Source organism: Cyanistes caeruleus, chromosome 7 (assembly GCF_971803275.1).
Source record: "Cyanistes caeruleus chromosome 7, bCyaCae1.hap1.1, whole genome shotgun sequence".
Classification (NCBI taxonomy): domain Eukaryota; kingdom Metazoa; phylum Chordata; class Aves; order Passeriformes; family Paridae; genus Cyanistes; species Cyanistes caeruleus.
This window is the reverse complement of record NC_141707.1, coordinates 18,570,182-18,582,344: the sequence shown is the minus strand read 5'-3', so window position 1 is coordinate 18,582,344 and position 12,163 is coordinate 18,570,182. Positions and strand designations below refer to the sequence as shown.

The window sequence follows — 12,163 nt, the reverse complement described above, 5'->3', positions numbered from 1 at the left end:
AATGTATTGATTTAACCAATCCAAAATAAAAATCACTGTGGCAGAACGTGCACAGTCAGCCACAATGGGCTAAAGTAAACTATTAAACCTTTACTGGAAGGAGAGCAAGGACATAACAGTTTCAGGCAGTCTGGTAGTCTGGGGAGTAGTTTTGGGTCAAAGCCACAGCCTAAATGTGCTGTCTTCTCTGAGCAAAGAGGGAGTGACCTGCTCCAGTCCTTTGCCACCTGGAGAACAGCTCCTTTCTGCCACCCATCAGTTTATGGTGTCTGAAGGGCAGAGTGCCAGTGTGAGTAATCTAGCCAAGTCATAAGGAACGCTTTGTTTTCTTAGTAAGTGAATGAATACAGAGCAATGAAAATTCTTCCCTGAATAAACAATTCCTTTCTAAACTGATATCCATCCTGTCACGCAAATCAGTCTTGAATTCACTGAAAAGGTAACACCATCATTACATTTTCTCTTCTGTTCTTCTGTTATCCTTTCTTTATATGAGAAGCTTGCAAAGCAGCCTTTAAAAGGTAGCAGGGTTGTAATGTAAAGATTCAAAAAATTGCCATCAGGGCTTAAACTTCACAAAACACACTAAAGTAAATTATGGTTTATTGTTTTTCCAAGCAATGATATTTTAAGATTAATATCCTTAAGGGTCTCTCTGTATTTTTCTGAGTAGAAAAACATAGTTGCACACCTAAAATCCAGCCAAGTCCAATAATCTTTCATATTTATCCTTGATTTCATAAATCATTCTACTTATACTCACATGTTTCTGCACTGCAGACAAGATGTCCACTCCCTGGGTAATAAGTAGAGTATATAGCTGTCTAATATGTGCATGTTTCTCCTGAGAATTCACAAGGTAGGCTTTAGCCTGGTGCACATTTTCAGGGTCCCCATGTATTTCAGGAATATCCAGTTCTCCTGATTTTGATAGACATTCCAGCTGAAAAATACAAAAAAGAAAATCAATGCCTATTTAAAATAAATATTTTTCCTTACCTTTGGGTTTAAGTAATAAAAATTGGGTTCAAATCCAAGTTTTAAATTCTACCAGTTCACGCACTTTTAGATCCAAGATTTTAATTGTGATCACCGGGCTGATTAATCTTATTTCTTTGGGAAAAAGGAAAGAAAGGGACCAAAACCAAAGAGAGTTTAGCTACAATGGAAAGAATTTATATTTTAAAATGTTATACTCACTTCTTTTTTAATATGATGGAATTTGACTGTCTTGCTGAAAATCTCATCATATTCTATCATTGCATCCTTTACTGTTTGATGGAAATGAATAAGCTCACTTATTGTCTCAGAATTCTCTTTCACAGGAAATCCTTTCTGGCTTGGCAATTCCAATAATTTTATCAGGTACTCAAGCTCAGCATTCAGTTGCTAACAAAAATCAGAGAAGTTATTCTATTTGCACAAACACAATTGTAATTTTTCCTTTACATTTCATGAAATAACCGCCTAACAATGGTAAATTGCCTTGGGGAGAAGTCAATGCCCTGCACTTTAAAACACACAAACATTTCCTCCTGGAAAACTGATGTAAAACATAAAACACAGAATATCTGGTGTCAATGAGGATGTGAAACTTTATGGGACCAAAAAGAGCTTTCAAAGCACCCTTCACTCCACTAGCTTGGTTGCTCACCTCATAGTGTGGTTTCATTTGGTTCAGCTTTTTCTGTAGTTCCAAAACAATTAAAAGGTCGCTTCCAAGGTCAACTGGTACTGCAAGCTGGAGAGCCTCTTGAAGAATCTCTAATCCACGGGCAGTCTAAAAGAGAATCAAAAAGTTCAGCATTTCTAACTGCAATAAATTAAAAAAAAAACCCAAAATTTAAAGTCAAACCTAAATTTGCAACAAAAACCTTCCTCAAAGCAGGCGCCCAAGTGCTGTCAGCAAAGCCTCTCTGTCACAAACCTCCTGAGTGACAAGGGTGATATCTTTAAGACAGCATGAAAAGACAACTCAGGAGCCAAGAGTGCAGGACCCACAGACTCATTATTTCTGTGATAACAGATGTGCTGGTGCACTGCTGAGCTGCCCTAGAGATACAGCAGCTACAAGCCTAGCTGGTGTTTCTGTTAAGGAACACTGCACACCCTCCCTGTGCCAAGAAGGTTTCAATACTCTTTCTGTATGAACCTGGATACTAGGAACTACTAGGACACAGTTTAGCAACTGTTCAGTCTCAAAAGAAAACGGTGATTTTAAAAAGAAATAAAATCACTGCTGGTAAAGCATTGATTAAACTTCATTAAAACTTAGAATTCAAAGTGGAGACTTGAACTTGTATGCATTTGACAGAACAGGGAACAGATTATGCACAAGTATTGTATCTTACTGATCATCACTCTTTATTGAATAATACCTATCATAGTTGATGAGAGAGCCACAGACAAGCTAATAGCAATCTAGAAATATTTACCACACTTGCTTTCTTCCTTGCTATTTTACTTACGATTTTTAGTTGTTCTTTAAATATCTGGCACTGTTGCTTTATGGGTTTTACTTGAGTAATTTTAAAATTCCAGATTGCCCAAAGATGAGACAGCTCTTTCCTTTCTTTATTCAGATTAATAATGATATCTTCTGTTACTTTTATCGATTTTTCCACTTCTAATATTAAACTCTCATTTACCTGGCAAATAAACAGACACATTTTTTTCCACACATGCTTTTATAACAGACAATGAAAACCTCATAATTTTAAATAAAGTTTCATAAAACCTCTACTATTTCAGTGTAACTTTTTTTAAAAAAATGATACTTTTAAATACACCTTTCCCTTAATACTGTCTAGAAATAGGCACAGATTGACAGAATTTGTAAACAGAGGACAGATATAAAGCTGGAATTTAAAACATAGAACAGGTCAGTAATGACTGGATTATTGCCATCTGATGTCTGTTTCACACTCAGACAAAATAAAAGAATTTCTGACTACACAGAAGTACCCAAAATGGCCTTTTGGAGAATAAATAGCAACTGGAAAACAAAGTAGGTGAAGAGAAGACCATCCCTTTGTGTTGATAAAATAAGCAGCACAGGAGGGCTAAAGTGTTTAGTATTTCAGTATTTGGTATTTTTTCCTCTTTTCAGTAGACTCTCTATGAGAAATACCAGAAAACTGGGTAATGACATTTCTGGTTTTTCCATTTAATTATGTATTTTTATTTTTTTCTAAGAGAAGTTGTTTTTGTAAATTACTAGTATGATCCATATCTTCCAGATATTTAAAAGCTACAATCTGGGAATATGATGTGAACAGAGTAGTAGAAAATATGGTGACAATACCCTGGTGTTTAGGGAGGTAATGTCTGAAGATTTGAAGTGACTTTGCCATTACTCTGACCGTCTTTGCTTGGCTGCCTCCAGCAGGGACACACACCCTGCAGCCACACAAGCAGCCTGAGCACTTTCCCTCCCTCAGCTGCATCCTGCTGTAGCTTACCAACACCACCTCCCTTCCCAGCTTATGGTGGAACTGCTCCCTAGTCTGTCCTATAAAAGCTGAAAGGACAGCTGGGTCTTCAGGGTGTCCTCATTAATTTGGATTAATTTAGCAGGTGTAGCTTAGGGAATGACTGCACATCTCAAACGATCATCTCATGAACGGTTGTTGGAAAATTGAACAGGGATGCCGAGGCAGTGTAGCTGTTGAACAGAATGTAAAGACACAGGGAAAGATCATCTGCAAGGAAGTAGCTCTGACATCCACTTCTTTACAAGAATTCATACACTCAGTCAGTAAAGACTCCCTGCCTCTTAGTGGAAGTAAACTTAGTAGTGTACTTATGTATATGCTGCTTTTAACGTGAGAAAACAAATATGATCATGTATTACATTTGTATGCATGGACTGGGTCAATAAGGGCTCTGTCACTGCTAACCACAAAACTTTTTATATTACCATAACCACTCAAATCCTTTCTTCTTCTGAAAGTGTATATTAGCATTAATCCCTTTAAAACTAGGTACACAGTCCATCAGGCATAGAATTAGGATTGGACCTCATCACAGGCAGGTAGAAAATATTCAGTATAGTTTATCAGATTATACTCACCACATTTACTAAATTAAGAAAATAGCAACCCATATTTTGGGTGGAAAAAGTCTTCTTTATAGTCTCTTGCCACTGAGTATTAGCTGACTCTATTGCAACTTTATTTTCAGTCTCTCTGTTTGTTGGTAGGAGTTTTGAATTATAGAATTCCTTTAGATTTTTAATATCATCATTTACCTGTAGAAAGACATTAAATAAATATCAAAAAACAAATCAAAACTTGAGATGCTATAATCAGAAGTTTCAGAGATATGATAAATTTGAATAACACCCTCAGAATCTTTTAATTTTAAGATCTATGAGTCCCTAAAATATTTACAAACACCAAATAATAAAATAGTTTTAAATAACTTGCCAACCAGTATGTGGCAAATAGACAGGTGGCAGCAATTATCTCAATTTCTGTCACATATGGATTTTATGTACCAGTATATCAATGCACAGATTTTCATTGATCTGCTTAATATGAAGTAACTGAATTTAGCAATAATCAGAAGTAGATGTAATACAATTTTTTTTGTAGTTTATCATGCAATAAATAAATCCTACAACTAATTTTATCTCATAGGTTCCATTCCATCCTCAATTTCTTTCTAAATATTAAAGAACTGCTACCATATCATAGAATCTTAAAATGGAATCCAAATCCAAATTAAAATTAATACATTAGCACAACTACCAAAATTATGTTGGTTATTGATTGATTATGATTTGAGCTAGAGCTGGTTATTGTTTCATTTTTAAATCCAAACATATGAATTAGCATTAGCCAGTGTAAGATAGCAACAAAGATCAGTGTAAGATAGCAACAAAGATCCCTATGAACATATCATAGGACATTTTTAAAAGTTATATGAAGCAAATCTGAATTTAATATTCAGAATATTAATTTAATATTTAGAATACCTATATGGAAGCATTTTTATCATGTATTTAATAAAAGAGTGCACATGTGCAGAGGAGAAAAATCTAAATAAATTACAATCCTTACTACAAATTTTTCAATTGTAAGATTTTTACAATCTAGTCACAGAATAAACAAGTAATCCATACCTCTACAGCTGACTGTAAAAAGGCCACATAAGTTTCTAGAATTTCTAGCTTTGAACTAATATTATTTTCAATTCTTTTCAGTTCCTTATTCAGAAAGTCAGCTCTGCTAGAAAAAGCTGCCACCTGCTCAGGTTCCAACTCTTCCATATTTTTGATGATTCCTTCAGCTGCTTTCAGTTCACATAAAGTTTCCTATGAAGGTAGAAGCATAGGGAAAAAATATATATAATGACTGGAAAGGACTTTTGAATATTGATATCACACTGTTAATTTTCATTAGGATTGCTTTCTTATGTATAATTTAATTACTTTTTTGAAGAAGAACCCACAATGGAGATTAAATCACAGAAATAATAATCTCTTTCCTAAAAATGGTAGGTGTAGTTATTAAAATAGCTATTTTGAAAGCTAGTGCATCACAGTCTCCAGAAGGAGTAGTTAGAAGAGGTATATAAGGTATATAGTTATAAGAGTGCATATATCTGTCAGGGCAAAGTAGACACTGCAGTAAACAAAAGTAACACCCTGTCATGAAAAAATTTGACAGAAAAGACACTTAAAACTATTACAAAAGCCTTGAGGAACAAAAATAAGTTCCTGCTTATCTGCTGAGATTTTAATATTGTTACTATGTGCTCTCCAGAATTGTATTAAAGTGAATTTTATTTCCACAGATGCTGTACAGATCCATCCCTTGGACCCCATCAGCTGTTGCCAGAAACAAGTAGGAACTCTGCAGGGGTAATGGAATTTTAAGTACTGAAAATACATAGGATACCTCTAAAATACACACTGCCATGTTGTTCAGCTTAGGCTGAAATATGTACCCATGCCCAGGGTGCATGGAAGGGATTCAAGTGGTTTTAACCCACTTTCAGATACTGCAGGGCTGATATGGGAGTGGGAAAGGCCCTGGGTGTGACTTAAAAATAACCTCCTCACATGTGTCACAGGGCTGAGCGCTGCTCTCCTTCAAGGGCTGCATTTCCAGCAGGACCAGTGGATCTCCTTATTGCCCCTTCACCGTTTCTCTAAATGAGAGCTACTTATTTTGGTTTTTTGCCAGTTCATCCCTTATATTTGGCATAATAAACCACAAGAAGGTTTTTCTCTGACTCTGGCTGCCTAGACAATTATTAAACTTGCTGCCTCATGTAAGAGAAGCAATCCGCATTTGAAGAGTCTTCCTATCAAGAGTTGGTATGAGGATCCTGAGGCAGTAACAAATAACACAGTGAGATTGAGACAGTGGAGAAAAACAGTGGTTTAAGGACTGTAATGTTATCTGTGATTTTGTTCATTAACTACAGTTTTAAAAAAAAACACAGATCTATTTTCTTTACAAGAAACTCTCAGCCTCTCACCTTATTTAGAGCTACACACAGGAAGCATTTGCTTCTAAAAACACTTAACATTACCGAAAGGTTTCTTACCTTTGTTTGTTTGGCCAGTTCAAGGTGTTTATTCAAAGCTCTTTCTGACTCACACAAATACGAGCCCATCTCCATACCAGCTGCGAGCATTGGGGCGAGTTTTTTAATTGATTGTGACACCTTTATTTGAAAGTATTATTCACATGGTTAATTTATATAAGTAGACATCATAAAACTGGTATAAAATATCACTTTTTACAGAAAAAAATATGATGTAACACTTGTCTGTTGGTGCACAGAATATGTTTCTGGCTCTAATGTCATGGTTTAAACCCAGCTGGCAACTAACACCACACAGCTGCTCTCTCTCTCTCACACACACACACACACACACACACAGAGCCCTCAACCCCAAATGGAAGGATGGGGAGAAGAAATGAAGAAAAGGTAAAACTTGTGCTTTAATATCATGTATAGTCAGAGAAAGACAAGAATTAAAGGAAGAAAACTCTACTGTTTCTTCAACAGGCATGATCAAAACTCCTTCTTGTTTGCTCTCATTTTATTGACAGTGCTTTTCTGTACCCTAAATATCTGAGGATTGTGATTTCAATATGGCACAACTGCATTATAATCTTGCTATTATAACCCTGGCAGAAATATTTTGATTCTACTCCAGGATTTTTTCAGATAGTACATTTAAAACTTCTCTAACAAGGCAAGAGACTTATTTTTGTGCAGAGTTCCCTTCCACTGTCACCAAGATATTACGTATGCACTATGATGACAAAACAGATTATGAAGAGCACAGGTAGATGTCGCCAGACACAGCACACATACTTATTATTAGACATGTGAATTTACATCTAACATTTTTCTCAAGAGCTGTCTGCTAAGCAAGGTTCAAACTTTATTATATGAGGCTGAGGGGCAACTGAATTTGGCAACAGGTTCTTTGGGATACTTTGCTTTAGAGAGCTGGGAACAAAGTCATTGGAACAAACAGATTGAAACCTTATGTTCAAGTTGAGGTTTATATTTTATTTAAAAATTGCATTCATAATTTAACTTTTAGGTGAAGATTCACAACATAATAGTGACATCATTTCTATACACATAAATGGTATGGAAAAGGGCCAATTTGTAGCAAATTGCATTCACCTTTGATTGAGCATGGTTCAATATAATCATCATGCAAACACAAAATATCAGATTGCAGACTTAATTATTCAGTCATTAAGTTTGATTTACTTTTCTGGTCTACACTTCTGGTTTACTTCATATGAACTTTGCTAACATACTATACTTTTTTAATTTGAATTTACACATGGAAACTTATTTAGTAGCTATTCGTCTATTCCATCTCTGACAAGTCATTTAAAAGGTCTGTAGTACTATATGACATTCATGCATTTAAAGAGGGCTACCATGTCCTTGATGCATCAGTTCCTTAATTAACAAAAGGAATTTTTATAGTGAATAGAATATATTCTCCTGCAGATTTACTGAAAATTTGCTGTGGTTCAGTCACCATGCTTATTAACCCTCAGTTTTGCCACACTTTTATTTTTATCTTCAGCCACATAAAACAGAGGACAGAAGCAGTATAAGAAACCTGCTTACAGGTCACAGGACTGATTGCTCAATTCTTTGCCAAAAGAACAAATTATAATAGTTCACTATCCAAGCAAATCCATGCTTAATTTAACATCACTGGTAAAATGTTCTCATGGAAACAGCTCAGTTTTTCAGAACAGCTTTCAGTTCCTTTGTGTTGATAAAAGCATTCTGCATTCTAACCACAACTGTGCTTACTTGCTATTATTTGCTTCAATTTCAATATTCACTACAACTAAATTATGGAAACACAATGCACTGTTCATGAATGCATTAAGAAGATGGGCTACAGTGATGATAATAATCATCACAAAGATGATCAGAATGCTGGAGCACCTCTCCTGTGGTGACAGGCTGAGACTTTGGGAAGACTTTATGGGAGACCCTCACGGTACCGAAAGGGTAAGAAAGAAAGCTTGAGAGCGACAAGTGACAGAGCAAGGGATGATGGCTTCAAACTGAGACAAGGTAGGTCTAGATTAGGTACAAGGAAGAAATTCTTCACTGTGAGGGTGGTAAGACACTGGCACAGGTTGCCCAGAGAAGCTGTGGCTGCCTTGTCTCTAGAAGCATCCAAGGCCAGGCTGGATGGGGATTTGAGCCACATGGTCTAGTGGAAGGTGCCCTTGGCCATGACAGAGAGGTTGGAATGAAATGTTCTTTCATATCCCTTTCAACCCAAACCATTTTATGAATCTATGATGTACCTTATTCAGATGATCTTCAAGTGAGGCAGTCCATTGTTGTTTCTTCAAAGTAAGTTCATCATAACCTGGACACTGGCTGTTTAATTGATCTACTTTTTTTTGGACATATTCCATCATTTTCTGAATTCCTGCCACCCAGGAGCTAAAATGGAAAAGTAGAATTGTCATTTATTTCCAATTTTTTACTCAACACAGAGGATGATTATAATTTTAAAAAATAAACAAACCCCACTCATTCTGTTGATTTGTATGATGACTAACTTACGAATTTGAAACTCTTACCCTTAAAGGAAGATAACCAAGAAAAATATTAAAATTAATCCAAATGAAATTGATAATTAGTAAAACACAGGACTGAAATTTCCAAAGAAATCATTTGTCTCCAGTGCCTAAGGTAGACTCACAAGACAGATACATTAATTCTCACAAGACACATAGCCTGATTCACTGAGAAATGGCTCACGTCACTTTTCACTCTAGCTATACTATCTAAAAACAAAAATGACAAATAGATGAGTTTAAGAGAGAAAATATATGGCATATCCATTCTACTTTAAAAAGAATGTTTTCTTTGGACTCTAAAATATTTCAGTGTTTTTACAGTAGCCGAAAAAAGAATGTCATATACATTCAAAGTCGACCTTTCCTTAAGGGTGTTGTTTTAATGGGAGAAAAAACAACACCAATTTACAAAACAGTGGCATGCCTTATCACTTAAACCATAATATCAGGGAAGCAATTCAGAACCTGAATACTTGAGGCAGTCTGCTTTAGATTGTAAAGGAATTACCTCATACAATTAAGAACTGAAGTTTTGTATTAACCCACTCTCCCCACACATCAAGTTATTTACTACTTAAATTTATATTCATCATAAGAATTTTTAGAACTGACATGTTCAAAATAAGTTTTTCATTACTGAAGTTTCATCAGAAACTTATGTCAATACCTGTGAGAATCTGCTTTATTAACTAAAGTCCGTCCCTTTTGCATGGTAGTTGCTGTACAACCCTTAATTTCTTCCTGCAATTCCTTGTACTTCAGTGTCAATACAGGTAAATGTAAGCCTTCTGAAACAGAGATTTTATGGTAATTCTCAATACTTTCAAGACCATCAAGTACCTGAAGAAAAAAAGAAAAGCATATGTTATCAATATTTCTGTTGTTGGAACTCTCCTTGGAAATTACCTGGTTTTAAAACTTCTATAAATGATCTGAAAAAAAAATATAAAGAAGGCCCTTTGATCTTTGAACACCCTAAAATATAAACTTTTCTAAATAGTCTTTTAACAGAAAGATTTTGGACAAAAGGTTGCAATATTAATAATACTGATTATAATTAGCCCCTGTGGAGATCAGTGCAAGTATAGACATTGCTTCTGGTGTCCACAGAAAAAGAAATCTTAAAGCTCAATTCTTGGCAAATAAATATTTTCCAAATACCTTATTTAGAAACCAAGCACTCAATATACTTAAAGAAAAAAAAAAAAATAATACATTTTTGAATGTATTTGCCATTTTGGATAGAAGCTTGAGGCAAAAAGTCATATAAAAAGGGTAATTGGATTTGCAATTTTCCACTTCAAATTGTTTAGCCTACTGTTTGCATAATCCCACACCCACCAGCCTTCAAGAGCACACTAATAGTTTTATTGACAGGTTATTATTACAGACTTGGCTTCTTACCAACCTTGCCAGCAGCATGAAAAAAGTCATTGGCCTCTTGCAGCAGGGCTTTCCTTTCTTCCATATGGAAGCACACTTCTTCTTGCAACAGACAGATTTTCTGATTGGAAAGTTTTAGATGTTCTTTTTCTGTATAGTCCTCTGAAAGCAAGATCCTAAATGCTTCACCTTCCAATTGTTCCACAGTGTAATTCCATTCCTAGTGGGGAAAATACCACTTTAGTCAATTACACATAGAAAAGTAATATACTGCACGGTAATGATATAAGCTTTGGAAAACGTGCATTGTTATAGGCATGAAAGGTAACATGATTTAAAAGAAGATTTCTACTAGGAGGGGCTTTGTTTGGTACAAGATGCCCAACAGCAGCTTTAAGTGATATAAAAGCAGATCTTAAACTCTGCCTTGTTTATATCGAGGCAAGGCTCTTTATATTTTCACAGAAGTTCAAAACCCCAATTTATTATAGTAAATTATATTTTAAAACATTCCACAAACATTACAACCTTACACACTCTCTGAGGGAATTAAATTTGCTTAGACTAATTTGCTATCTTGTTTAAGCATTCCTCAAACTTGGTTAAATTTCCTGTATAACAGCTAGTGACAACTTCATTTTCAGCTCTCTATTTATAAGGAAATCTTTCTACACATAAAAAGCCTCGGCTTTCCATCAACAGGACATAAAATCTCAGTGGAAAAATCTTAGTTAGCTTCTTCTGCTCTTCAGACCTCAACATGCTAAATTTATAGCAGTCTGCCAGTCAGCACTAACATTTCTTTCTCATTTTCCTTGAAAGGAGCACACAGCCTACTATTACACTGAGTTTTCAATTTATCAGCTGATGCTTGTGAATTGTTCTGACATATTAAAGACACGTTAAATGTGACTTCTTAGCTCTTGTCACTGTTCTTTTCCTCACATTAGTAAGTCTTAAAAATCACTTTTACTATTCCATTTGGCAAGGAAAATGAGTCCTTTCTAGGTTCTTTAATTAAACAGGTATTTTTCAAAAGTGTTAAAACTAATGAATTAAAAATATTGTAGCTATAATTAAAAGTGTTGAAGATTTTCTACCTTCTAAAATATTCAGCACAAGTCAGGGGAAAAATGCAGAAATACCTAAAAATTAATCTTGTAATTAAACAATTATTGTGGGATGAATTGACTTTTCTTGTCCATACAATAAAACTTTTGGACTGTGAATTAAAACCTAAGAAGCTGTATAAAAGTTTTTTCACTGGAATGTTTCAGACTTAAGCTTAAAAATCTTTGAAGCACATACATCTGACTTCAGATCATGATCCATATATTAGATAAAGCAGCACCGAAAACATAAGTCATTTAAAGATAAAAGTATGTGTTTTTTTCAGAATGTGTGATAAATTAGCTTGTTCTCTCATATGGAAAAATGTCCACAACTGAACCACAACAATTTTCTGAGCCCCAAATCTGCCTGTCATTGATTCACTGCATACACCAGCACATTGATAATTTAATCCTTGTGAATATTCAAAATACTTTCACCTTCAGGAACGACATTGCAGTATAACTACCAATATAGTCATATTATTCCCTCAAACTATGAAAGAAGTAGTTGGCACTAATAAAACCACGAGGGGTTGAGAGCTGCTATGACAATTACCATACAAT

At 35.1% G+C, this 12,163-nt stretch overlaps 1 protein-coding gene across 5 annotated transcripts in view; it reads right to left on the bottom strand.

The window, feature by feature from the left end:
* Nucleotides 1–12,163, bottom strand: part of CCDC141 (coiled-coil domain containing 141) — a 62,333-nt gene that overhangs the window by 26,840 nt on the left and 23,330 nt on the right. For all 5 annotated transcript variants that reach the window (XM_086897000.1, XM_086896995.1, XM_086896999.1 and 2 more), the window contains 10 exons: nucleotides 10,513–10,707; nucleotides 9,772–9,944; nucleotides 8,823–8,964; nucleotides 6,559–6,678; nucleotides 5,126–5,317; nucleotides 4,073–4,249; nucleotides 2,469–2,648; nucleotides 1,655–1,780; nucleotides 1,201–1,389; nucleotides 764–943 (listed from right to left, as the gene is read on the bottom strand). In XM_086897000.1, coding sequence (XP_086753126.1) covers nucleotides 764–943; nucleotides 1,201–1,389; nucleotides 1,655–1,780; nucleotides 2,469–2,648; nucleotides 4,073–4,249; nucleotides 5,126–5,317; nucleotides 6,559–6,678; nucleotides 8,823–8,964; nucleotides 9,772–9,944; nucleotides 10,513–10,707 — 1,674 coding nt within the window. The remainder of the gene's footprint in view (nucleotides 1–763; nucleotides 944–1,200; nucleotides 1,390–1,654; nucleotides 1,781–2,468; nucleotides 2,649–4,072; nucleotides 4,250–5,125; nucleotides 5,318–6,558; nucleotides 6,679–8,822; nucleotides 8,965–9,771; nucleotides 9,945–10,512; nucleotides 10,708–12,163) is intronic.